The sequence below is a fragment of the Buteo buteo genome, chromosome 9 (genome assembly GCF_964188355.1).
Source record: "Buteo buteo chromosome 9, bButBut1.hap1.1, whole genome shotgun sequence".
Lineage (NCBI taxonomy): Eukaryota > Metazoa > Chordata > Aves > Accipitriformes > Accipitridae > Buteo > Buteo buteo.
In genome coordinates, this window is record NC_134179.1 from 8,219,302 (window position 1) to 8,246,697 (window position 27,396).

Consider the following 27,396-nt stretch of genomic DNA (forward strand, 5'->3'; position numbering starts at 1 on the left):
GGAACCGGCGCGGCCGCGCATGCGCGGTGGGCGGCGCGGCCCCCGCTCCCCGCCGGCATGACGGCCGAGCTGCAGGCCCCGGGCGGCGGCGGCGGTGGGGTGAGACCGCGGGGCGACGGTGGCGGGGGGGGGGCGGTGCGGGAGGGGAGGGGAGGGGGGCTGTAACGGGGCCGCGGCTGCTGCCGGTCCGGTCCGGCCCGGCCCGGTCCTCCCGCCTTGGCGGCCCCGCTTCTCCTCAGGCTTGCGGCCCTGCGCCGGAGGCGGGGGGGGCGCTGCGCCCCCCGCCCGCTGCCCGCGGCTTTCCAGCGGTCCCACGTCCCCGCGGGCCCCTCTCCGTGGCCTGTCCTGGGAGTCGAGGGTTCACGTCCGGTAGCAGCCGTTGCGTTTCAGCTGTGTCGTTTAAAAGAGCCTTTTAGGTGCCCACCGGATTTCGGGCAGTGTTTTCCTTGAGAACTGTGGTGGACAAAGCGTGGCGTCGGCCGCGGTTTGTTCTGCAGGGAAAGGGTGTGGGTCAGTCAGGAGGGTCTTTTCACGACGGCGTCCTCCTCCCGAAGAGCGGGAAGTGGTTCTCTCCTTGCTCTCTTGCCAAGCCAGCACCTTCTGATATTCGTTAAGAAAAACTGTTGCTCTTAAACTTCAGGGCTCTACGTAAATTGTCTCTGAAAGGACCCGGCCTTGAGTGCTGGAAAGGACGCCTGGCTCACGGCTGCTCCACGCTCCTTTCTGTTCACGAGGTCAGTGCCTGTGCATGGGGGACCGCAGCCCAGCGTGTCCCCACTTGGCACAGGCACCTGCGCTTCTTCATAGCATCTTTGTCCTCTTGGAATGTAAGAGAAACACTTCTTAGCAGCCAGCGCTAAAGGCGTGAGCGGGAAGAGGGTATTGACCATTCCATTGTGAGCTTAGAAACTGCATTTGTGCGGCAGCGGTTTCTCGCTTGCGCAGGGACGGCACGAGGACAGCGCCCGGTGTACGGGAGCGCACATCGATGGAGAAGGAGGTCGCTGGCTGCTGCTTCTTCCCGTGATGGATATTGGTTTGTAAAAGCCTCAGTCAGGAATGCAGGCATTGTTCCTGCTGCCGCCTGTGGGTTTTTAGCCCTCTTCGTATCCATTTTCCCACTGCGATAAAAGCGCAGCCAAGGTGCGGAGGCTGAAGGCCGAGGCTCTGCGTGCCTCTTACACGCTGCCACCTTCCTCCTCTTCACACGCTATTATTTCTGGAACCCCCTTGAACTCCCACACTGTGCTTGCACTCTTCCCCGCTTGCAGTTTCTCATCAAAACAAACTACTTCTGAGCGCAGTGAGTCACCTTGTAGCAAGGAAAATAGCAAAACCTTTCAGTTTCCTTGCTCGCTGGCCGACTGTGTCATTTTTATCTCCAGTACTCTCCTTCCTCTCAGCCTCTTGGTTCTGTACTCTCCTCCTGTTGCTGTAATGTAATACTAATAGCTTTTTGGTTTGGGTTGTTATTTTTTCCAGCAGGTAGGACTTTGGTTTGGTTTGGTTTTTCAAGTGCAGCATGTGTTAATAGCAGCACGCTGGTATTAATTACCAGCTTGTTTTAAAGCACCGCAGTGCGTAACCTCAAAAAAACAATCGACCAGACTAGTTACAGCAAAAAAACCATGCGCACTCCCCAGAAACTTAAGAAAGCTGTTGCGCAGAGTGTGGCTCCCGGTGGATTTGGTGGGCTGCCAGTCGGACGCAAGCCTCTCAAACCTTGTTGTATGGGACAAGCTCTCCGTTGTTAATACAAAGCTCTCTTCTCAAAGGCTGAGTGAAATTACGCTGGAAATCATTAGAATATTAAGCAGTAACTCAGGGCGGTGGATCAGTAATTAGCTTTTATGGTTGTGGCAGCCTTTGTGAGTCCTCCTTTTGGTGAAGCAGAAAAACCCTGGAAAATCATGCCCCATCCTGCCTTGGATTTCTTTATTGTAATGCAGTTTATTAGTGTGGGTTGGGTTTTTTTCTCCAACGGAAAAATATGCCCTACAGCATTAGGTGGGGTTAGCTGACGAGCACGCTGCTTGCTAAGGTAGCAAAATTAGCAACATGATATAAGCAGTTTGCCTTTGTGAAAGTATGCCCGTCCTCAGCCTCCTACCCTTGGCTCCTTATCATGCGGTTTCTCATCGTGCCGTTGGCTGGGCCTGAGGCTTTTCTCAGGACTAAAAGAGTGCACGGGACGGGTTGGGAGGTGTGCGCGTGCACACGCTTTTTCTCGTAAAAGTTGAGCAAAAGTAGTATTTTAGGTGGGAATATCACAAATAATTTGTTGAGGGAATTCCCATCAAAAAATAAGCTAGGACTGGGGGGTTTTTTTGTTTTATCCACTGATAGGGACAAGCGCTATCTTTACGGTATTTGTGTGTGGAGTAGCATCCATCAGCGGTATGGATGGACGGCTCAAAAAAAGCAGTTGCTGTACTACTCACTGAGTGGAACTTGTGTTCCAATGGCACAAAAGCATCTTAAATTTTTTCCCAACAGTGAGAGTAAGTAGAAACTTGAATTTGTTTGTCTGCAAAGTTGCCGGTTAAGATTAATTAAACATGTGATCTTAAGAAGCTGAGATTTATTGGACCGTGCTGATAGCAGGACCCTAGATAGCCTTTGTAAGTCAGGCATATGTGATACAGTCCCGGCTGTTATCCCTGCTGTAATGTCCTTCCCATACGGAGCCGTATCTCATGGCATCAGGTTTCACCCGGATGGAGCCATTGGTGACAGCAGCTGAACTGTGGCCACAAAAGGGGGGTGGTGGTGGGACCCTGGCGTTGGGGCTTGCTGCTGGAAGGGGCTCCTTGTAGAGAGCTGCCTCTCCTGGTGGCCGGTTGACCGAAGTTATTCATGTCTTGGTAAGCACAGTGACTGCTCCTGTGGTAAGCCAAGGCTGCAAAGATTTGCTAAGTCTGGTAAAGAAAATTCCTGTAGTCTTCTGGGTTTTTTTTTAAGTGGTGGAACCAGTCAACAAATAGGTTGTTGACTGTGGCTTAGGGCCTAGAGCGAGTGTCTTGCCAAAGCTCGAGTGGCCTCTGTGGTGGGGGAAGGAGAAGTGATAGCAGCCTCTCAGGCCCTTATTCTGACACCTTATTGTCAGTGAGAAATGACATGCACAAGTGGCATGTGCGGCCAGACTTAAAATAGCCCCTCGCTGATGCCCTGAGAACATGCGCCCTCCTTATATGTCCCACTGCACATGCCGCCCCTCTCTGGGGGAGGGGGTGCCCGTCATTCCCACCACAGGTGCGGTGCATCCGACAGCGGGGATAGCGTTTCCTCTCAGGCCTGCTAACATCCTTGTGATGATACGATGGATTGAACGTTAGCCTATAGATTCAGGGGAAGAAAGTTTGAGTGCGATGTTCAAGCTGATGTTGGTATTACCATCAAGCAAGTGTCACTGGATTTTTGCATCAATACATCAGTAAAAAGGAAAGACAGAAACAATACGCTGGTGAGCCCCTGGCCTCGCAAAAACAGCCTGTTGTCTGTTACAGTCACCTTTTCACATGAGCTTTCTTTATTTCTTGCATGTATAGGATTGCCAGATGCTTTTAAACCAGCTGAAAGAGATCACAGGAATTCAAGATTCGGCTTTCCTTCACGCTGCTCTAAAGGTTTGTGCCTGTTGTCATTGTTCTGTGGAAAGGAGAGCTCTGAATTTGTCCCAAAAGTCAGGCAAGTTCAGCCTCTCTGGAAACACAATGCGTGGGTCGGACATTCACTGGCCTGTCTTTGGGCTGATAACGAGTGAGTCCTCGCTACAACAGCAGGTGCGTGGCCCGTGAAAGCAATACAGTGTGTGCTGTGTGGAATAATGTGGTTCGTGTGAGAGGTGAAGGGTAAGTCCTCCGCTGCTTTTCTGCCCCTCACTTGTGCTTCATTCAGGTGTACCCATGAGGCAGACAGGCACGTGAGGCCAACATTTGTTGGCGTCAACAGGGAACGTGCAGTTTTGGGGTTCACAGGTATTCATTCATTCACCTCTGAAATGAAAACCCCATGCTAAGTTGGGAACAGTTTGTTTTTTCTAACAGTAGACCTTAAAATCTGTGCTGCAGCAGTGCATGCTATGCTAAAACATCGTAAATGTTTTCTAGAAGTTCTGCTCCTACAGGGCCGTTATCCACGCATTATAGTGAACACAAACTGATAGGGTCAGAGTAGGTTTTCCTCCATGTAAACTGCTTCAGGAGTTCTGGACAGCTGCAGTAACGTTGGTAGCTTTGTGGCTGGTGGTTGTATTGTCCATTACCAGAACAGTTGTCTTTGCTCCAAAGGGAAGGGACACAGGAATCTCAGGCACTTGGAAAAGCAACATTTACATGGAAAGATTCCTCCTCATAGTGCCTGTTTTGGTATTTATAAATTGTAGTCTTAAACTGGTTGCAGCTGCGTCAGTCTGGAATCATCAGATGCTGTCCATGCTCTTGAGATGTAGCAGCAGGACACAGGTTGTGCTGATAATGTACAAAGAGGCTTGTTTAGAAAAATCCTTAAATGTTTCGTTAAGAAGTAACGTCCAGAAAACGTTAGAATAAATGTAAAGGAGTTTAGCCAGTAGCGATGGTCTGAAGGAAGCCCTAGCTCGGTAAGAGACATGTGTCTTAAAATCCACAGAGAGTTTGATTCCTGTGAGTTTCTCCCAGTGGCCAAGTACGCTGTCGCGCTTCAGGCCTCCTGTGACTACTCAAGTCTCTTGTGAGAGAAATGAAATTAGTTAATGGAGTCTGTATTGTCCTAGTAATAAAGCCAAAGTGCTTTCCGACAGAGAAATTCTAGCCTTCATTATTTTCATTTTTTCCTACTGCTTGTCACCAACAGATAGCTCTCTCCCCTGGCCAGGGAAAGCAAAGTGGTGGCAGTGCGCTTGTCTCTACCATGGATGCATTAAATGTCACGCAAATGTAGGTGAAGTAACCCTGGCACTATGGATTTTTTTCCCCCCTATCATTCTGCTAGGCTGCTAATGGAGACCTAATGGAAGCAGTCACCTTCCTGACAGAGGAGCACGCTCAGGAGCCGGCTCAGGACACAGCTGCTGCAGAGCCGTCTGCTTGGGAAGGGAGCGCTGTGGGCAAACAGCTCCCACAAAGTAAGTCGTTCGTCTTTGCTCACCCTTAACGGTTTCATGTGTTTCAGGCTGAGTTGAAAGGGGAAATATTGGTCCGCCTGGCTTCTGCCATTGAAACCATCCGGCTCCTGTCCTGATCTGATTTTGCTGGTACTGGTCACTTGCCATGGGACAGTTCAGGCAATTAAACCTTCCTGGTGAAGGAGAGCTGCGTCCAAAAGGACAGTGAGTTAATAGAGTTTTAATAGCATTTGTAGGTGACACAGCATAGTTACACAGCTGTCATTGTTTTGAACAGTTGGTCTTGGCTAACATAGAAAACCCAGAAAGCTCCTAAAGCAGAGCAAGCAGAATAGACAACTGAATCCCTGTCAAGGGTCATACATTTCTTTCTACAGCCTCTGCTGGCAGAGCAGACAAATTGACTGCTTTCGTATAATTTCTCTGTGAAAACTTGAAGTGTTACTTGAGCTAGCAATTTGACTACGTGAAACGTAGAAATGTTATGGGTATTGGCAAAAGCAGGCCATCAGCTTGGCACATTTAGATGTAAAAAGTGTAATTGTAGTCTGAGGTAGTTGAGAATAGTTTCTTTAACCCTTTTTCCTAACAACACATCTATTAACTGGAGCTTTCCCAAGTGAGTTTATCACCAGACAGGTTCACAGGGCCAAAAATCTGTGCTGGGAGCTTTGAAGCAACATCCAGAACAGCATGGCTGCCCCTTGTTCCACGATGTAAGGCTTCCACTTCTTCCAGAACTACTCGTTTTCCTTTCTCTTTCTTTCCTACGTAGCTAGTACATGAAATGACTCATAGCTGAGCATCCTGACACAAGTGAAGGAAGGCACTTCTGGGTGATTGTGCCAATTTTATTGAAATCCTTTTTTTTCTTGAAACAACGTCTCTTGTCAACACTGATGTTAAGGCATAGCAAATACAAGCAGCAGCTGATGTTCCTGTTTCATTATTTCAAGAAGTTTGAAATGTTCCCTCAAGCTCTGAATCTGGGTGTAAGGAAAGCTGGCCAGGACACAGCTGCACAGTCTGTCCTGTTCTCATCCAGCCCACTCGATCACTTTTTAGGTTTCCTAGCGTGGTCCAAGCTACAAGGATGTGTATTTAAGACTTCAGCTAGAAAATTATGCTCTATCATTGGGAAAAAAAAAAATCATATTTGTGAGGTGTAACATGTTCTAGAAGCTCTTTTTAAAGAGAACGTTTGCATCGTCCTGGTGGAAAACTGATCAGAATGCTGCCTCCACTTCTAGATATTACTACTGCACTTACCCCTAACAACAAAGACGATCTCCGTGCAGTCGATGCCTTCAGACCACTGGAATCACCGAAAGCTCAGGCTGCAGAAAGAGATGCTGCTGAAAGGTCAGTGGGTCCGTAAATTGGTTTTGGTGTTCCTGGGTGTCTTAAGTGGATTCTTAAGCTGGTAACTGCAAACCAGACATAAATCAGCTACCAGATGTATACCTACTGCTTTTAGAAGGTGCTTGGGTCGTTACTGCCTTCTGGGTAGTTGACGTTTACTTCTGGGGCAACGCTGCAATGTGATGGTTGAAATAGAAGCAGCAGGTTTTGTTGTGGCTTATTCAGTCCCTGCTGCTGTCGCTGGCAGGCCACACAAAAGGATGCTGTACTGGCATTACGGCACCTGTTGAAGAAGCACCTTGAAATCTCGTGTATCAATTCACCTCACCTCGTTGCTAAGTAGCTGTTTCCTTTTTACCGTGGGTGGGATTTGCCTCCAATAGTGACTAAGGGCACCAATTTTGCATGCAGCTAGTTCAGGAAGAAAAACATGCATACCTTACTACCTTCCTCCATCATTCCAAATTGTCTTGCAGTCCTGTTCTCCATCCACCTCATTTGAGAGTGGACACCTCTCTGGAGTCAGATGAGACATCTGTTGCCTGTTGTGCTGGGTATCACCTGACAGCGCCTGGCTCTAGGGTCCCGCTTGTGACTAGAGGGGAGTACGATTCCTGTAGTTCACGAGAATCTTTGTGAGATGGTGTTTTACAGCATGGTGTGCATCTTTTGTGACAGACCACAGGAAGCACATTCTGCTGAAAACAAAAATCGCTCCAAAAGGAAACGCTGTGAAGTCTGGGGGGAGAACCCCAAGCACAATGACTGGAGAAGAGTGGGTGACTGGCCTGTTGGAATGAAAAACATTGGAAATACGTGTTGGTTTAGCGCTGTCATACAGGTAATCTGATAGAAAAGTTCTTCTGGAGTTGCTGCAGTCTTGGAGTCAAAATGTTTATCAGTTAGAATTACAGATGCAGCAGCTCTGTGAAGTGGTCATCATATGCAGATGAGTGAATGTGACCATGCTTAGATGAGACTTCTGTTTTTATTTGATATAATTGTGATTTATTCTGGGTGTGCACAGAAAGAGCCAAAGGGCAGTTAAATAGACTTTGCATAAAAATAGACACAGATACATATTATCTGTGTGTACATATGCAGGGTTTTTTTTGGTGCAGCGATGTCCAAATGCTTACTGAATGACAGAAGCTTGACTGGCAAAGTGAACTGATAATTTAATTTTACTGCAGTTATTGTTGGCTCCCTAATACGTGGTATATCATATTCCAGTTAATGGAATACACAGGCGTAGATGCTTGAACAAATAAGCAACTAGGCAGCATGTATTATTAGTGATAACCTAAACAAGAGGAGACAACAATAAACGGAACTGAGCAGATTTGTCTCTTCTAACCATTTCGCGTCAGCAGACAGACGTTAACCATACGTCTCCAGCTTTGAGAGGAAGAAAGCAAGCTTCAGATGGGCTCGTTTCTCACTGTGACTTGTTCCTGGATGCTTTTTCTAAGCATGCCTGTGCAGAATAGAATACTCTTTCCTAAAATGGTTACACATATCCTAGAAATGGCAGGATGGGTTGTCGTTCTTTGGTGGGTATGAATGTGCTGGTCCGGCACGTGGACTGCTCAGTTCGTAAATGTTTATTTAGTAACACAAGGCCATTGAAGAATTAGAAGTTAAGAAAAAAGCTGTCAAGTAAAAGTATGACAATGGGGCATCAAATTGCAGTGAGTCAAATCATTGCAAGTGCTGACTGGTCTTTACCTCTCCTTTCCTTTCAGTCTCTGTTTCAGTTGCCAGAATTTCGGAGGCTGGTCCTTGGGTACTCCCTCCCACAAAATGTGCTTGAAAGTTGTCGTAGTCGCACTGTAAGTTTTCATCGAGTAACGCTGTGAGGTTTCCCTCTTTTGTGGTATACTGTTCTGCTCTTTCTCTAAGCAGATTTAATCTGGGTCCATCTGAGATTCCTGTGCCTGCGTTAATGGCTTTCAAATTGTCTGGCTACGTTAAAGATGAATCTGGGAAATACTTTTCCAAGACAGAATCACTGTAGGAAAAAATCAGATGCTTCTCCTAAAGCTTTCCTCTAGGGCTTCTGACTGTGGTGTGGGGAGAGATTTGCCCCGTAAAACTTCTTTGGTAGCTCCAGATTGCTCATTTGTTCACATGCACCGTAGGAGAACGGGTATTTGAGCCAGTTGGAAGGTCCCTCTAGCCCCGGTACCTTCCGAGAGCGGTCAGCAGAAGGTGCTTAGAACATATTTGAAGGAAAAGGCATACATAGAATAATCCTTCACTTATTATATCATGCTAGCTTGTGGCCACCGCCATTTAAGAGACTGCTTTACTTGCTTTCATGTGTGCTTTTGATACTTTAAAAATGCCTCAAATGCAGACAGAATAGATCCATAAATTCACGGGCTTTTGCCTTCTGTTTTAGCAACTATCGCTTCTGGCCCTCTGTTTCTCTAAAGGTTTTGTTTTGGTTAAATTTTTTCTCCCATGCATCCATTGGGAGACCAGATTGCTTCCAAGAAATGACACTGCATGTCTTTCTGCTTTTGTCCTTTTTAATGTCACCTCTTTCCTCAGCTGTTAGCGTACCTCTCGAGGTATGTGGGTGTGGTATTCTGCAGCACTTTGTTTTAAGATGCTGCTTTTTTTGAGTTGCAGGAATGGTCTGGCTTTTCTTCTTTTTTGCAATGCAGGGAAAAAGAAATATTGCATTCATGCAAGAACTTCAGTGTCTGTTTGCTTTAATGCTGGGGACGCGTCGTAAGTTTGTAGACCCTTCTGCAGCGCTGGAACTCTTGAGGGATGCATTTAGATCTGCTGAAGAACAGCAGGTAAAACCGCGTTAAAAAGCCTTTTGCTTTCTTCAAAACAGTACTTGCAGCCATGGCAATCCTATTTCGCTTCATCCTGCTGTTACTTTCAGAGGCCTCTTCCCATGTTTGTCAACTGACAAGCAGCTGTCCCTGTGTCATTTAGGCAAAATCTACGTGCTTGCTAATTAAACAGCCAGCGTAACAGTGCTCTACCCAGTGCCATCTGGGTAGTTGGGTAGCGATCACAATAATTTCCTCTGATCTAGTTTTCAGATGAGCAGAGTGTTGTTCATTATCGGTCTAAATCAGCACAGCACTTCAGTTGCACACTTCTTTCAGCTGGGTAGGTACGGCAATACCAGTCGGGTTGTATTCCAGTAGGTTTGTGAAACCAGCAGACTGTGAAAACACTTTCTGGTTGGTATTATGTTTGACTCTCAACTTTTGTCTCTCTTCTAGCAAGATGTGAGTGAATTTACACACAAACTACTGGACTGGCTGGAGGATGCGTTCCAGCTTGCTGTGAATGTCAAGTGAGTTTTCTGTGATCTCAGGAGTTCAACCTGACACTGAGGAGAAACAGATTTTAAATGCGAAGCCCTAATAAATGAGAGGGCTTTACATGAAAATTTTGAATAAATGAAAGAGTTCTTTGTTTCCTGAGGATGATGCTCCTTAAGCTCAAAATATGCTTACGAAGTGTTATATCTGCGTTTCCTGTGCATAAGCATAGGACTTTATTCAATACTAGTATGGCCTGCAGAGTAAATAAGCTTTTTAGGGGAACCTAACAGAACAGGTGTACATGAAAGATCTGGTTTTTTGGAACTGCATTTCAAAAGGTAGCGCCTTAACTTTGGGCTTTGGTTTTTTATTTCCTTGCCAGTGTAGGTGCTATAATGTGCTCTTGAGTATGTAAACAGATGAGAAGCTTCCTCTGTATTCTGTGCTTGGATGGAAAACTTTACTTTTGACTGCAGGAAGATTCCCAAGCAAAGGCTTAGTTTATGACTTGGGGCTTTTTTGCAGCCTACAGCTGCGAACAGATGTGTACTTTTTCTTCTGAAACAGGAGCCCTGGGGACAAATCTGAAAACCCAATGGTACAGCTTTTCTACGGGACTTTCTTGACTGAGGGTGTCCATGAGGGTGAGTTAAGGGTTTGGTAGATCCACTTTTTCACTCCTTTGCGGTGTTTTGATTTATAGCAGTGATGACACAGGATTTTGTTGCACGTTCCTGATGAAATTGCCTAGTTCTTTAAACTTGCAAATAGTCTTCTTGATAAAATTGTCTGTAACATTTCTAAAGCCTGTCTTCTGAAAACATTGAATACTCTCAAGTGCTGATGTATTGAAAGCACTTGTTTATAAGGACACTTACCCTGATAGACATGTATACAGCTATATGCGGTTCAGTTCTTGCAAGTAGCTTCTCTGACTGGTGCTGACAACAAACTCTTGAGTTAACCAGAGTTTTTTGTTCTCTTAAGTTAGTTCACGGTTTTTGTATCATTTCCATCATCCAGGCAATACTTTTTCCAAGATCGAAACCTTTGGTCAGTATCCCCTTCAGGTAAATGGTTATCGAAACTTGAATGAGTGCTTGGAAGGAGCCATGGTGGAAGGAGAGATGGATGAGGCGACAGCATCTCAGTCAGTGAAGTATGGACAGGAGGTTAGTTTTATAGTTTTTTGGTTGCCTGCTGCGGAAAAATGCAACACACAGTGCAGGGTTGCCTCAGTATATTCCGATAACTTTAAATGGCAATTGTCAATGTTCCCTAAGAATTGAATACAAAATATTTTCTGGATACCTGGAATCTCATGTAAACGTATGTTAGAGTTACATGGTGAGACACTAAGTCTTTGCTTATTTGTAAAGATGCGTTGTCCTATATAACTGGTTTGAGGAGTTTGTTTTAAATTAAAAAGGTAAACGTCTGCTTCTGATGCAAGTGTGATAAAGTCTCTCTCTTTCTGTTGAAGCCTACCTGTACCTGAGTAGGGGGAGAACCACTGCCTCCATATTTTCGGAGGGTAAAAGTACAGTGCTTAACTCTATGGTATGCCATTTGGAATTTGTATCTTTCTCCCTATTATAGTGTATGTTTTTTTTCTTCTCATTTTCACTCTTACCTTCTGACTGTGCTGATTTTTTTTCTTTTCTTTTTTTTTTGTAAATCTCGTGAATCACAAATCAATCATAAAATACTTGGTTGCAGCAAAGCAGAAAGTGAAGGTGTACCATTACATTCAGCATCCTACGTGTGCAAGCGCAACTGAGAAGTTAGCTTAGGGAAAAACTGGGAAATAACACTAAGAAATTTGCAAATGTGTCTGTCATAGAGGGGGCAGTGAAAGGTATTTCAGTTCTGTGAGAATGTCTGAAAACTGTTGCTGTGGTTTAAACTAGCAAAGAAGAAATGAAGTCTTGGGCACATAAGTCCTGTCCGACTCTGGACTCAGATGCTTGTTTCTGCTTTTCCTGGTTCCTGCCTGAAGCTGTTCAGATGCATTTACAGCAGATGGAGGTGGAACTGATGCAGGCTGGTGCCAGAGACAAAGGGACATAGGGAACTAATCAGTCAGGTTCCTTTCAATCCAAGTCTTTTAGTTCCTCCAAATCCTTTTCTGAAAAATAAGGGAAATTGGACTGATCGTCAAGATGTTTTAATCATTCTCTGTCTGTACGGATAGAAGGAAAAGGCTCTGGTTTTATTTCTGAGAAATCCAACTGGAAAAACTGTGCATCTTAATTTCACTTCCTAGGATGTCGTGGCTAGAGGACTGCATGATAGGGGATAAGGTGCATTTTGTCTTTTGAGAACGTAGGTGAGTGTACTGAAGTGCAAAGCATCAGTGGGATTAACGAGGACTTATGTTTCTCCTAGATAATAGGTGTGTAAATCGTTCCTTCTCTGTGTTTATGTTCTCTTGTTCTGAAGATTTGGCTTCTCATAAAGCTCTGCTACCCGGCCATTTCCTTCCAAAGTTTTTTTAAAAATAATTTTTAAAAATCACTATAACTGGAAATATTTTAGATCTAAAAATGTGCTGTTGCACTTTGGCATGGGGCAGATTTATTGTGGCAGGACATCTGACATGAATCCTGCAAAGGAAAACGAGCTTAGCATGCTCATCCTGAGTCCATGCAGGGAGCCTTGGCTGGGTGGTGCCATGCTAAGGTAGGTGAAGGAAGCTTCTGGCAGTGGATGCTGGAAGTATTTGTGAACCCAGGGAGAGAGAAAGGAAGTGTAAATTCAATCGAGAATTTTCCTTTCAGCATGGCTCTTTGAAACAGTGTATGAAACGTACAGAAAGTGGGTGTCTTCTGTGAATCTCCTAAATTGAATAGTTTGGAAATAGACTGAGAGAGGATAAGGAATCAGGCACTGCTTAAGGACTTCTGTTTTGTTCTTCATCATTGCATGTGATCTACATTGGAAAAGAACTCTTCTTGGAGCTCTCAGCTGACATGCAGAGTTTGTGTAGTGTCTGCTACTTTTGTAAAACTCAGTGCTGTACCCGTTAATAATCCATCAAGCTGGATGCATCAGGCAATGAAAAGTAACTTTCTGAAAGCTATTATGAGGCTTTTTCATGGTATAGATGTACAATGGAAGCGGAGATTTTAATCTCGTAAAATTTGGCTTTCTGACTAGTCACTCCATAAAAAAAAATATATACTAATTCAGTATTTAAAGACAGAGAGGCATTTAGGATGGGTCTAAAATCATTTAGGATCAGTCTAAAAGGTGCCGTTAGCAGTCGTCTTAAAACAAGTCCCTTTGGGGGCATTTCTGCTTCTGTTACAGCGCTGGTTTACAAAACTCCCACCAGTACTGACCTTTGAACTCTCCCGATTTGAGTTCAATCAGTCACTAGGACAGCCAGAGAAAATTCACACCAAGCTAGAATTTCCCCAGACTGTTTATATGGACAGGTGAGTTGTTCTGTTGTACAGTACATTTAAAGGTATTGCTTCATTGTAATTAAAGACATTAAAAAGGGCGTATGGGTGAGCAAGGAAGGATTCTGAAACATTTATGAAAGACTGTGGATGTTAGAAGTAAACAAACCTCACATAGCAGGGTTCTCTATTTCTCTGTTTAGGTACCTCTATGGCAGTAAAGAGCTTATTCAGATGAAGAGAGAAGAAATGAAGAGATTGAAGGAGAAAATGGTGGTTCTGCAGCAGAAACTGGAAAGGTAAGGAGTCAGCTGGCTTTATTTTTGTGTCCTGTGCAAGCATGCAAACGCTTCCTTTTAAATGAGCTTTCCAGTAAAAGAGAAACTTGTAGGGGAAGGAGAAACAGAACTGGGTTTGTGCCGAGAAGTGTGGAGTGAGAAAGTGTGTTTTTAAAAACAAACTCGTGGCTTTGATGGTTTCTGAATATCACTGATGCTGTTACAATGATAAATTCTTTAAATAGTACAATTGTCACTGTCAGCTGCAGTGCCAAGTTTCAGTGAGGAAGCCCAGTAATACGTTAAAAAGAATCTATGTTGTTTTTTATATTAGAGGTCCCCTCCAGCTTAGAATTTGGCATTATTTATTGGGGAAGGAAGGAGATCGATAGGAAAGGTGTGGTTTGCGGACAACCAGATTTCATGTTCCAGGTGCTTTGTTTACAGGTCCTTTTAATCGGCATTAAACTTGCTTGCGGTTTGTAATTTTTCAAATTACAGTTCTGTGAACAAGTGGCAGGCAAAGAGGTGTGCCATGTCGCAGTAGCCCTGGTGGTGTCTGTGCTCGGTGGGGTTCTGGTGGGCGTTGTGCAAACAGTTTACATGTAGCATCCTACAGGGTCTGGTTGGGATGGAGTTAATGGTCTCCACAGCAGCCACTTTTTTTTTTCTGACTAAAACAGTTCTGATAGCACACCAGTGTTTTGGCTGCTGCGCCCTGCAGATGGGAGGGAGGTGGTGACTTGCATCCCTTTGCATCACCTGGTTTTTTTCCCTCCTTCCTTCACTGCTTAAACTGTCTTCCTCCTGACCCCAGAGTTTTCTTCCCTGTTGCTCTTCTCCTCAGGCTTAACCAAACAGTCACATTCCTTGCACATTCATGCAACATCTTGCATTTTTCTGTAGCTACATGAAATACGGCTCCGGCCCAGCCCGCTTTCCACTGCCCGACATGCTCCAGTATGTTCTCGAATTCATCGCTACAAAGCCAGCTGTAGTTGTTTCTTCTGCTCAGGGCTCTCAGACTACCCTCCTGCAGTCCCAGACCGAGCCTCATGCTTTGGACGTGCTTTCACAGCCAAATGGGTTGGTAAATGGAAATAAAAATAATTCATAGGAGAACACTTTGCCTTTCAGCTAAATGATGCTGGTTTGCATTCTAAAAGTGGATTATTTATCTGGGCACCTGTGAGCGTGATGCTGTAATGTATGAATGCCTGTGCAAGCAGTCAGTCACTACTTTGCTCGTAATTTAGTTCTGTTTGTGTAAATATAACACTGCATCTAATCTGTTCTTTTTCATTTTCCAAAAGCATCACCATATTCCTTGTCTAAGCAGCAGTTCTGAGTTAAATGACATGCTCTTTTTGGTTAGGCTACTAGTCTTTTTGCTTCATCAACCAGTAAATTACTGCAATATGGGATTATTACAAACCTGGCCAGCGTGGTTGGCTTACACTCTCTAAATTAAGCTGAGTAAACACATGAGTTTCTTAGTAGTAAGAGAAGGAATTTTTAGAGTCACTCACTGTGGATCTGTGCTTGCAGCGTTCTGTGAGAATTTTTGCTTTTCTTTGTCCTACATTTTAATTTGGTCTGTTAAGGCGTAAGTACGTTTCAATGTACTTGTTCTCTTTACATTTGTACTGTCCCAGAAGGGAAATCCTGCTCTGGCTTTGGAGCAGTTTGGTTTATTTCATATTCTTTTCCAAAACGAGAAAAAAAAAACAAGAGAAAGATTGAAAAACCTGTCCGCTACTCGTGGATTTTGCTTCACAGCATACTAGAAAAGAAAGATGCTAGGACTGAAGATGGAGCTTTCTTTCTGGCAAATTCTTCGCCGCAGCAAAAACCGAGTGCACTGCTCCAGCCTTCTGGTTCACCAGCAGAAACGTCTGAACGTCCAGCTCCTCATGTGGTGTCCGAGGAAGAGCTGAACCTCGTTCGGACGTGTCTGCAGCGATGGAGAAACGAGATTGAACAAGACGTGCAAGGTTGGCCCCAAATATATTCGTTGTGATTTTTCTGTTGAATGCCAGCCTGATTTCCCCTCTGTTCCTCCAGCTGGATGCATCCTGAACTACAAATAATCTTGCACATGTTTCAGCCCTGGTGTTAAGTGTATTGGATAGTTACTACATGGCTTTAAACTTTTTGAAGTGAAAGGGGCTGGAATAGCCTGACAAGCAGTCATTAATTTTTATGTATTTCTCTCATTCGTGATGTTCTTGGTAGATCTGAAGGAGTCTATTGCCAGAATCGACCTGTCCATTGAACAAATGTACTGTGACCCTCTCCTCCAGCAGGTAAGAAATGCAGCTCCCTCTGTTGGTAAATATTAAACTGATATTGCTGATACTGCTTTTTATTAGTAGCTGTCAGTTTAAGCCATCCACTTTATTGTACTTAAAAAATCCCAGTGATGAAGCAGAGGAAGGATTCTTTATGAGAATCTTGTTGCTTTTTTCCCTTAAAAGTCAGTTCTCGCTTAGTAGGAAATTTACCATATGAATCAAGAGTCTCATGCCAGGTTACAGCTATGAACTTACTTGCAATTTTTGTACAGAGGTCAGACAAAATCATTTACTAAAAGTATGTCTGAACACTGCGTCCATGTGACCTTGCAGGTTCCCTATCGTTTGCATGCAGTCTTGGTACACGAAGGGCAAGCAAATGCTGGTCACTACTGGGCCTTCATATATGACCAGCCTCGAAAAAGCTGGCTCAAGTACAACGACATCTCAGTGACAGAATCATCATGGGAAGAATTGGAGAGAGATTCATTCGGAGGCTCGAAGAATGCCAGTGCCTACTGTCTGATGTACATAAGTGATAAGGTGTCCCGCTTCGTTGCAGGTACTGGAGCCAAAACTGCTGCTTAATTAGACATTTGTGTATTGTCATGTCTCTCTAGCCTGCATGATTGTTACTTTCCTCAGCTTCTCTTTGGCACAGTTGTCACTTGACAACACAAAAAACTTCACCCCAGATAGAAGAGAAATAATTTGTTCCATACTCGATTCATTTCTAAATCCCTGATAGGGTTGAAAATGGAAGAAAGAACCATACTGGTGAGATTAGGTACAGTACTTTATGTATTATTAACATGTATAAATATTCAAGCTCCCCGTGTGCCACTTTCAACATGCACCCAGTGCTGGTTTTTTTCACTTTAACTCTTTATATGGTTTATGTGACAGTGGTTCTTTTATAAGGGCATGTGAAACGCCTCCTACTTTATTTCTCCTACTTTTATCATGTTTTCTGACTTGTTGCCTTGTTTTTTAGTGACATTGTTATACTGAACCTAAACAGGGCTCTTTTTTTTTTTTTTTTTTTTTTTATGCTGCCTTTCCTAGTGCACAAGTTATTGGTAACAGTGGCTTAGACTTGCAAGTATGTTTGCAGTGCCAATATATAAATAGTTATGTGGAGAAATTGTTGTGCACATGGCACTATACATGGCAAACAGCTGTAGAAGAACCTAATAATTTCACGCGTGGTTCATTTTGATGTAATAAATAGAAACAATGGAGAACCGTCATTCTGTTCGCTGCTAAATATGGTTGATGAGGATCTGGAGGTTTTTCTTTGTCTGTCTTCCTATGACAGTTCTGTTTCTGAAGTGAACCCATGATTTTTTTTTCCCTCCTATTTAATGGAAATTTTTGTTGTTTTTTAAAGTTGCTTTGCTTTTACAATGGGTGCATAAGAAATACCTGGCGTAGAGTATTGCTATTTGCTTTTGATAAATTTTAGGACTTGTCTAAAGCTGATACAACTCGGGGCTTGTGCTATTTTATACCTGAATACTGAAGTAGATCTAAAAAGTGCTGAGAAATACCAGCATGACACTCCTGCTATGGAATCCATGTGGTTCTCTACCTTTATACACTATGTAGTGTTACAGGTATGTCTCCAGCTGAATTGTGAATTTTCCATCTATTGGCAGTTTAAATACCATTCTCTGTACAGTGTTAGCCCTTGAATAAGGATGCTTTCTGACCTACTGCATCAGCAGGTGCTGTTTCTGGAACTGCTCTGTGATAAATGCCGTCCAGTGGTAGAACAACACTGGATTTTGTTTCAGATAACTCTGTAGACTTGTCTTTATTTTTGCACTTTTGCTTATGAATCATCTTAAATTACAAAGCTAGTAGACAGTTGGGATTTTTTCCCATTTATCCCTCAGCCAAATGGATTGTGGCTTTTCATAATGTTGCATATTTGTTTAGTCTTTAATGGTGGTGTCCTGCTACGATGTGTTTTGTTAAATGCCAGTCCTGCATTTCTTCCAGACGAGGATGACTGCTCTGAGGCTGGACAGTTTCAGAAGGAAGTCGAGGCCTTGCCCCCAGAGCTGAGACACTACATCCAGGAGGACAACTGGCGACTCGAGCAGGAGGCAGAGGAGTGGGAGGAGGAGCAGTCCTGCAAGATTCCTCAGATGGAGCCTTCACCTGCTTCTGAATCGCAGGACCTCTCTTCTGAATCAGGACCAGGTAACACCACGTCTGAATTTGCAAACCTTATTGAAACCGATAAGAGCCAGCTGGTCAAAAAATACTGCTGTGTTGGAGCCTTGCATAAATTTCTAGATATCTAGGAGAAACTGTTGATGAAGTAGCAAAGGCAGCTTGTGGAGGCTCTGTCCTGGCAGTAAGAAAGGCTATTCTACTATTTTTGCATGTGCATCCTTCCAGGCTTGTCACCAGAAATGCTGTTTTCCATTCATTTAATCATAATGGGCTAATCTCATTTCACTTCCAGGCTTTTGTTTGTTTGGTTGGTTTTTGGTTTTTGTCATAAATACTGAGTAGAAACTGTTGAAGTGCTCTTCTCTGGAGTGGGAAGGGGTTACCTGGCAATACCTGATGCTGTGTGCCTTACCCACTGAAAAAGGGTATGCACGAGCTCACGGTGAGATGCCTTGATCTCTGGGATGAATGCTGCAGCTGTTTAATCCTGCATAGACAAGCTACAAAACATTTTAGAACAAGAAAGCAGAAGAAGCCTTGCAGTTTGTGCTAACTAATACCACACCTCTGTCCTGACAGATCAGTCTTCAGTCTGCGAGCAGAGCGTGCGCTCTCTGTCCTCTGAACACGCGATGATTGCCAAGGAGCAGACTGCCAAGGCCATTGCAAACACCGCCGATGCCTATGAAAAGAATGGCGTTGAGGCAGCTCTCTGTGAGGTAGGAGCCAAGCCCTGGCCCAGGAAGCAACCTGTTCTTGTCTTTGTATTATTCTTCTTGATGGACCTTTGCTTTTTCCATTTCTGTGTAATTCTGTAGCTGTGCCACGTTTAACTCGGTCCCCTTTGCTTTCCTGTATTTTGCTTTGGTTTTTCTTATTCTTTTTCTTTTTCTTCTTGGCCACAGCCCAAGGAGGTAGAGCCAATGAAGGCCCAGCCGGGAGAGACAGCCCTTACAGTTCAGGCAGAACAACCACAGGACGCTAAGGAAACAGAGTCTGCTGCCCAAAGTAGCTCACAGGTCTCTGAAGTGGAAATCCCCAGTGTGGGGAAGATTCCTGTTAGATCTGATGCAGACGGATATAATGAGGAGGTACAGATCCCAGTGCAGGGGATTAATTACTGCTGGTCATTAACCTGTAACTTTGTAGTTAGTTGGCTTTGAGCTTTCCTAAGATTGGGTATGATAGTAGTCTGTCCTGGAAACAGTGCTGTTTACAGAGTGCATTTTCCCACTGTGGAAATGAAGGTGGCCAGACCAAATCGTTTAGTAATTTCGTTTCTAAATGCCATCAGAAACACAGGTCTGTAAAAGCACTCAGTCGCTAGATCTGCACGGTGTTCCTTTTAGTCTTCTTTCTGGCAGAACTATATCAAAATTGATCCCAGCTGTATTAATTTCTTTACAGGCCTCTTTACTGTCTTCAGTTACAGTTTAGTCCCCTCTCTCAAAGACATTAACTGCTAATAGCATAACTTACCATAGCCTAGCTACCAATTCTTTGAATCTGACTATTTAACCGCACTTGTATATACTCAAGAAGCATTTTGGAAGCTCAGTCTGTTTCACAAGTGCAATTGGATTTCACACAAATACTGAGACCGTTACCCCTTGAATATGTTTAATATATGTTTGTATGAAGTTGGCACAGTCAACTGCTCTGCCATAGGCACTGCTCTCTTATTTATATTGCTTAAGAAGATTGAATGGGATGCAGAGGTGATATGGCTGGCATGCTTCACGTTCTCACTTGTTGAATTTACAAATTCAAGGCTCGGAGTGACCAGCCTTTAGACCTTGAACTGCTTAAAAAAGACCCGTGCATGTAAAATGCACGTGATAGATGGAGTAAGTAATATACAAGTAAACCACAGCTCTGGCTTATTCCACTTATATTCATACGATCTCCTTTACACCTTATCTTTTGACAGTTCTTCTCACTCTTCACCATGCCTTCTCTTCTTCCCCTGTCTGTTACCATTTTCCTTGTTCTTGTTTGTGTTTGTTTCCCTGCTTTCGTGGTAGGTGATGCTGAGTCCAGCCATGCAAGGTGTCATCCTGGCTATTGCAAAAGCCCGTCAGACCTTTGATCGAGATGGGTCTGAAGCAGGGCTTGTTAAGGTATCTCATTTGTTTGCTAAATCCAATAGTATGGATATCTGTTTTCACAGAATGAAGAAGCTATGCTATATTGACGTATCAAGAATGTGAAGGGAACGATTTGTGCGGTTTTTCTTCTAGTTAACGGCCTTTCTGTCCTGCATTTCTGCTTCTGCTCTCTTATTGTGACAACATATCGGTGGGTTCTAAACAGTTTTTAGAGTCTGTAAGAAAGAACTCCCTCCTCCCAGGAGAAGCAACAGCCTTTTTGTTTGTTTTCTTTTTTTTACTTTTCACTATGTTTTCTGCTGATTCTTTTTGTATTGGCGGTTCTTTCGATCCATACAGTAAAAAGTAGACTTTCGTTGTGTGCCTTTCGGAATCTGTTGCCTGGGTCCTCAGTGTGATCATCAGAAAATAAACCAGCACTCGTTAAATTTTTTTTTTTTTTTTTTTTTTTTGGTCCTGAACATGCACGCTTGCTGTGACCTCTCTTGTAAATGTGTCCTTGAGAAATGTGTGCGTTGAACAGAGGGATTTGAAAGAATAAGCACTGAATATTGAAGCTGGTGTTAGGTTTTACAGGCTGGTAGATTTAACTAAAAATGCCACATGGGAGAGATCACCTGTGTTATTAATCTATAGGAATATAAATCACAAGATACTCTTGCACCTTACTACAGATACAGGTGTTGTGCAATCAATTTTTACGACCTCGGCACTTGCAAGAGGATTACCAAAACTGTCTAAGGCAGCTATATGCCTCCTGCTCTGAAAGGCGTTCAGACACCTCGATGCTTTTGAAAATCACACGCTTGATGCTTGGAGTTTGCCTTGGTGTGGATGCCTTTTGTTTATAGTTCCCAGTGTTTGTAGGCTTCTGTTCACCACTAGAATATAACCAAGCAGTGGAGGCTAGGTATCACCCATGGGAATCCCTTTGTTACAGGGCAGGTTTAAGCTTCGTATCAGCTGCTGTGGAATTGCCATGGACAGACAAGTGGGTGTGTTAGTACATGTGTTTCGTTGGCAGGCGTTCCACGAGGAGTACTCCCGGCTCTACCTGCTTGCCAAAGAGACCCCGACCCCTCAGAACGATGCCCGGTTGCAACACGTGCTCATTTACTTCCTGCAAAACAATGCTCCCCAGCAGGTGGTGGAACGGACCCTTCTTGAGCAGTTTGCAGACAAAAACCTCAGCTATGATGAAAGGTTTGTGCCGTGGATTCCGAGATGAGGCTTTTCTCATCTGGAAGCAGCTGGTGCCATCGTTCTGATTTTTTTTTCATCTCTGCTTACACGGAGCAGGTCAATTAGCATTATGAAGGTAGCACGAGCGAAGCTGAGAGAAATTGGTCCTGACGATGTCGATATGGAGGAGTACAAGGTGAGGGACTGGAGCGCTGCCTTTGATCCTTCACACCGTCAGAACTGGTGCTGTCCAAAGCTGTGCGTGGGAAATGGGGAGCACGGCGCAGAGCCGCACCAGCAAACGCAGCGGTCGCTGACCCACCTGTCAGCAGTGTCCTTGCTGTCTGAAGTGTGTGTCTGCAGAAGGATGCTGAAAGGGAGAATGCATATGCTGGGAGTCTCCTGAGGAGTGTCTGTGCCGTTGACTAAATTGATTTACGTGTCGCTTATGAGAGATGTTTAAACCCATCAAAGGGTAAAATCTGATGCGCTTTTGAGGTACGAAGGAATGTAAAACACACATGTGCGTGTGGCGGGTGAAGCTGATGCTCTGCTTTCTTGCTGCTCCTCAACAGAGATGGCACGAAGACTACAGTCTTTTTCGCAAGGTGTCGGTTTACCTGCTGACAGGGTTGGAGCTGTACCAGAATAGAAAGTAAGTTACTTTTAATTGTGTTTGGACAAGATGAGCGATAGCCTAAAAGTAAACGCCACTTTGACAGAACAACTTCTTTCTGACCTGTATATTATGCTGGGGTACCAGCTAGCTGTCTGACAGTTTCTTAGAGCTTCCCTGAATTTTCCCCTCTGTGAAGTAGAGCTTTATATTCTCATTTCTAGAGATGGGTTTATTGGAATGGTTGCCATCACTTTTTTGTTTTTTTCCATTGGCCTCCTGTACCAAAATTAAACCGTCTTGAATTGGACATTATACTTTGTGTAAACACATGCTTTGGAGTGCTCTAGACTCTTAAGAAGTTTAAAAGGGCCTTTTTTTTCCCTCCTTGCTGTCTTAGAACCCGAATTTTACATCAGTAGTGCAGTGTGGAGAAGGACAATGCCATTTTAGGAAGAGTTTGTAATCTGAAAAGTTATTTTTCCAATCTGGAAAATAAATTGGCTTTCAGAAATGATTTGTGGATGGAAACAGAATTGAATTTTGAGGTGATTAGCAGGGATGAGCCACCAAATGCAGGTGGGCAAATTGACCAGAGGCTGGGCAAGAGCCTGTTAGAGCTTCCCTGAATTGACCTAATCCCTGTCAGCTGTTCTGTTTTCTCATCACGGGGTTTAGAAGCTAGAAATGTGTAAAGGAACTGAAAACATTACCTTCTGCGCTTCCTTGAGCATTCTCTCAAAGTGCAAAGATCCCGGAGCCATACAGAAAACGTTGACGCTGGCATTCACGCTCAGGCTAAGTTGTAGACAAACGTGGCTTTAAAGGGCTCTTCCAAAGATGCTCGTTTGGCACACTGGGGAAAAAGGAACATGAATTACTTGATGTAGGGCGTCTGTTCATTTATGCTTTGGCAAGGAAATAAAGTTTTTGCCGTTGGGCCTGATGCTAGTTACCGTTCAGGCCAAGTGAAAAATATTTCCTGAGCTGACAAGCCTAACTGCGCTGCAGTTGTGACCTTGGCAGGGCCTGTGGGCTGGCGAGCTGATGCTCTTCTCCTAGGTACCAGGAGTCGCTCACCTACCTGGTCTACGCCTACCAAAGCAACACCAAGCTGCTGATGAAAGGAACCAACAGAGGAGTGAATGAATCACTGATTGCCTTGTACAGAAGGAAGTGTCTCCTGGTTTGTACTGAGGAGCTCTACACTCATTGTTGGAGAGGAGGGGAGGGAGCAGACTGGGTGACATCGGCTCCTGTGGTGCAGTTCGCTTACCGGCTGCTCAGTGTGCATTGCCCACGGAATCAGGCCATACCACATCCCCTTGTAGGAGCACGCTTAATTAACGTGCTGCATTTTCAGGGCAGGCTCAGAAGCTGCTGATCATGCTCTTGGGTTTTAACTTGGCGCTTGTGTCGTTAACTTGGTGGTTGCGTTATTTTCTGTCCGTTCGCTTCCTCCCCCTCCCCCAATATTTATTTCTAATATTAATGGCTTCCTCTGAGTAAAAGATGATGTCCTTTTCCAGGGGGGGGGCGAAAAAACAGCATAAAAATGAGGTTTGGTTTTAGTTCATGCTCTATGGTTGCCAAGACCAGTGTCACTGTCTCTCTTGTGCCTATTGCCGTGGCTTCTACCCCTTATTGAGTGCCAGCAGTAGTGTAAAAATCCAGGAAATAATAATTCAGTGAAAGAATGTGCCCTGCGGCTCCCAGGGAATCTGGGTAAAGGCAGATCTGGACCTTGGCATCTTAAAACCGGAATTATAAATAAGCTGTATGTACTCTCCTACAGTAAATTACACATATGTATACAAATGTATATATCCGTTTGTTTTCTATGGTGTGATTCCTGTGATTAAAGGTGGTTATTCCACCAGAACCCGGCGCTTGGTTCTGTTAAGTCTTTGCGTCTCTGTGTGGCTGTCGGTGAAGGAGCCCAAGCTGTGTGCCTTTCCAGACAGCATGCTGAGAATCTGAGGTCTGCGCTTGCATTTTAAAAGCCTGTCTCCTGGTTCTCCCTTCTCCCCTAGAAGCTGAACGAGGTGGCAGCATCTCTGTTCGTCAGCCGTGAAGAAGCTCGTGTTGCAGAGGGCATTAGCATCCTGAACGAACTGATCATCCCCTGCATGCACCTCATGAACAACTTTGAGATCTCCAAAGAGGACCTGGATGCCATCGAGGTCATGAGAAACCGCTGGTGCTCCTATTTGGGACGAGAAGACATGGATGGTAGGGGACGGCTGCTGGCCTTACCTTTTTCATGCTGTTTGTGGGCAGGGCAGTGTCTAGATCTGAACTAGAGAGGGATTAAAGGACCGTTTAAAACACTACCTTAGATTCCTGGCATTTGCACTGTAGCATGTTTTGGTATTTCTGATTGTTAGAGGAGAAAGGGATTTGAAGCATCCATTGAATTGTATTGTAGAAGAATTTAATCTTCTTGTGCACTAAAGCTGCCGGAGAAGGATTCATCTTCCCTGAAATGTGAAAAGCTACTTTCAAAAGAATGACTTAGCGGTATCTAGATGTGCTTTGGTTTTCTGTTGTCTTAACTGAATGGGGGGTTCCCCCTAGATGGCAGGTGACTGCTGGCAGGCTTAGAGGCGTAGGCAGGCTCCTCTTCAGGAGGGAGGAACAGGTTTTATCAGTGGCCAGAAACATGGCCAGAGTTGCAGAAGACTGGATGGGGGAGCAGACTCGGGGGATCTCTGCGTTCTGAAGAGGGAGTTGTTGTTTCAGAGCTGAATTTTGGTCCTGGGTAGCCATTCTTGTTCTGTATTGCCTTCTGTGGTCCAGAGTCGGGCTCCTGTGAGTACCCTCAGGTCATTTTTCTTAAGAGAAATTGGTTCCAACACTCCTTCATCTGTGTGTGAAGGCTGGGGGAGTTGTTGCGGGGGGTTTTGTCATTAGCAGAGGGTAAACTTGCTGAAGGAAAATAATGCAAAACCACAGAGGTTTCTTCTCAAACTACTGTTGTAAAAAAATTGGATACATCTATGCTAATATGCAAATTTCCCATTCTTGGGCTTGCCACAATGGCATTTACTTACACAGAAGGTTTTAAAGAAGCAGAAGTAGGCTGCTTGCGCGTCCCGCATCATGTGAGCTAGCTCAAATGTCACCCCTTTCTGCCTGCTGCATCCTCTAATGTGCCGTCTGGCAGCATTTGCGTGGCCTGCTCCTGTGGGACTGTCCTTTACCAGGACTGGACGATGCCTGCACAGTATGGGCTGACCTGCCAAGGCCTGAGATGTTACAGGCTGTCAAGTGTGCTTCGTTTCCTTCGGATGCAGAGTCAGTACTTGAGTGTTGCCTTGAAACACGTAGTTACTTCTGGCTGGCTGGCCAGTACAACACCTTTGCAGGGAAAGCGCAATACCCTGGTGGGCCATGGGGCTGTCCCCGGTGCAGCCAGGTGGCAGCAGAGCTGCCCTCTTTATGGAGCCCTGGGTTAGGCGGGTAAGACCTGAGGACCAAATGAAACCCAGGCCAGCAGCTGGTGCGACGCCTTCTCTGCGTCAGCAGATGCTGCTCATCCCCGCCTGCAGGAGATGGGCGGTTTTCAGCGCTGGAAGACGATTCTCTAAAAGGCGTCATAGCTTTTTAGCTCACGGCCCTGGGGCCCTCTGCCATCTGGTCTTTCGCTGCTGCTGTGCCACTGACTGTTTCATCCTTTCCCCCTTGACAGCAAAACTGCAGATGAAGCTGGGCGAATTACTGCCCCGGCTCCTCGACTGCTCCACCGAGGTCATTGTTCTGAAAGAGCCCCCGAAGATCCGGCCCAACTCCCCCTATGACCTCTGCAGTCGGTTTGCAGCCGTGATGGAGTCCATTCACGGGGCCTCGACCGTGACTGTGAAATAGACTGTGGACTCCCTGCCGTGGCACGGTACACGCACTGCAGACCGCCCGCCTGCCGGGGTCCTCCTGCCGGGCAATGTTGGAAAGGGAGAGGGAAGAGGAGGGGTGATTCGCATTCAGAGCTGTGTTCTTTGTAAATACGAACGAATACAAAGCAGTATTGCACTTTTGAGAGAAAACGTTCAGCGGTAGTGCGAAGGACCTGAACCACTGTTCTAGCCTGACACGCCAGGTCCCTGGCAGTGCCGTCTGCCGAGGGCTCCCTGGGCCATCTTGGGAGGTTCTTCTCTTGGGCACCTTTCTAGCCACAGATCCCCGGGCCCGTGATGGCAGCAGAGCAAGAGACTGGCTCCTCTGGTGAGCCGGGCTATGAGCCATCATTGATCTGTCAGACACATTTACATCTTCCTGAATGATTAGCGACCAGAGATTATACATCCAGTTCTTGCCAAGCTCCTGCTAGCAGGAGTCTGAGTTGTGTGATTAGGAGGCAGGGAGGGAACGGTGGCTCACGCTTTCTATCGTGTGGGCAGTCACACGTGTCGCTGCATACTTTGGTCAAGTCAAGCGGGCGTTTGCCTTTTGTATTTTAACTGGCAAAAGGAAATATGCAGGAGTCTGCCTCTGAGAAAGGCACAAGCAAACAGTGGCAGTGACAAGAGACAGGACGGGACTGTAAATATTGTCTCCCACACAGTCATGCTACAGCAATAGCTTGCCGGTTAAGGGAGATCACACTCCCCAAAGGGTATTCCCCTCTCGGATCGGAAGGCGAACTTCCTTCTCCTCTGCTGGATTTTCAGTGCTGGATTATTGTTGATGACAACTGTGAGGGCTATAGAATCGGTTCCTTTTTTGTTGGTGGTGGGTTGGGTTGGTTTTTTATTGACTTTCTGTAAAAAATGTGCCCCGTTTGGGTTTCCTTTTGCAGGCAGCCTGTACTTGCGTTTGAGCTGCGGCAGTTGTTTTAAACCAAATGTTCTGAGTAAGTGGAGGGGCGGATCCTGTTTGTTAGGACTATGCAGATTTTTCTAAAAGTGCAATAAAAGCATTTGTTCTACGTTAGAATGAAAAAGCTCCGTCCGTGTTTTTATTTCGCTCCAGTGTTATGCCTTGAGTTTCCTCCTGGCTTCAATATGAAGAAAGGGAAGCAGGAAAAAAAAAAAAATGCTGGCAAAGTAATGCAGAAATTTCTGTGGCTTGATGAAGCTCCCAGACAGGCAGAACAGCGTGCCGGCCTGTGAGCTCCTCTTGGGTCTCCTGTGAAGGCAGCAGGGCACTTGGAAGCCACCGGGACACAAATTTCACATGCTTTAGCAGAGAAATGGGTGAGTGTGGTGACGCTGAGCGTAGCTAGGTTTGGAGCAGGCGTGCAAAGAAGCATGCTGGTGAGAGGCTGGGAAGGCAGGCCCTGAGGAAACGTCTTTGTTAGCTCTCGATGCTGGGAGGTTTCTTTCGAGTCTCCTTCTTCAGAGTGGAGAATCTGTCCTGGAGCCCTTTCCCATTGTAAGCCGCTCTCCGTTAACTCGTGAGGTTTTGGAAGAGGGAGTCTGCCGTTCCCAAGCAAGCAGCAGTAGGTAAGCATTCACATTAAGTCAGTGAAGAGGAGGGAAAAACGCTCTCTTCCTGTAGCCAAACACTCTATTTTCTTTCTTAATCGGGGAATTGAAACATTTAATTACATATTGAGCTGCTAACATG

At 45.1% G+C, this 27,396-nt stretch overlaps 1 protein-coding gene across 4 annotated transcripts; it reads left to right on the plus strand.

Annotated features, from left to right (window-relative positions):
- On the plus strand, positions 1-26,770 carry USP28 (ubiquitin specific peptidase 28). 4 transcript variants are annotated; one of them, XM_075035190.1, is made up of 26 exons: positions 3-99; positions 3,549-3,626; positions 4,972-5,104; positions 6,355-6,466; positions 7,145-7,307; positions 8,212-8,298; positions 9,139-9,276; positions 9,718-9,791; positions 10,330-10,406; positions 10,786-10,934; positions 13,075-13,202; positions 13,373-13,468; positions 14,354-14,533; positions 15,227-15,441; positions 15,683-15,753; positions 16,075-16,303; positions 17,746-17,949; positions 18,505-18,644; positions 18,831-19,016; positions 19,950-20,045; positions 21,058-21,236; positions 21,333-21,411; positions 21,791-21,870; positions 22,894-23,017; positions 23,865-24,063; positions 25,523-26,770. In XM_075035190.1, exons 1-26 carry the CDS (start codon positions 58-60, stop codon positions 25,696-25,698), a joined length of 3,435 nt encoding a protein of 1,144 aa, XP_074891291.1. In that variant the 5' UTR covers positions 3-57; the 3' UTR covers positions 25,699-26,770. The 4 variants fall into 4 exon arrangements, with proteins under 4 accessions (XP_074891293.1, XP_074891291.1, XP_074891292.1 ...); XM_075035191.1 differs by lacking the exon at positions 3-99 and adding an exon at positions 3,330-3,463; XM_075035192.1 differs by lacking the exons at positions 18,831-19,016; positions 19,950-20,045 and having other exon boundaries at positions 1-99.
- The last annotated feature ends 626 nt before the right edge of the window (positions 26,771-27,396 follow it).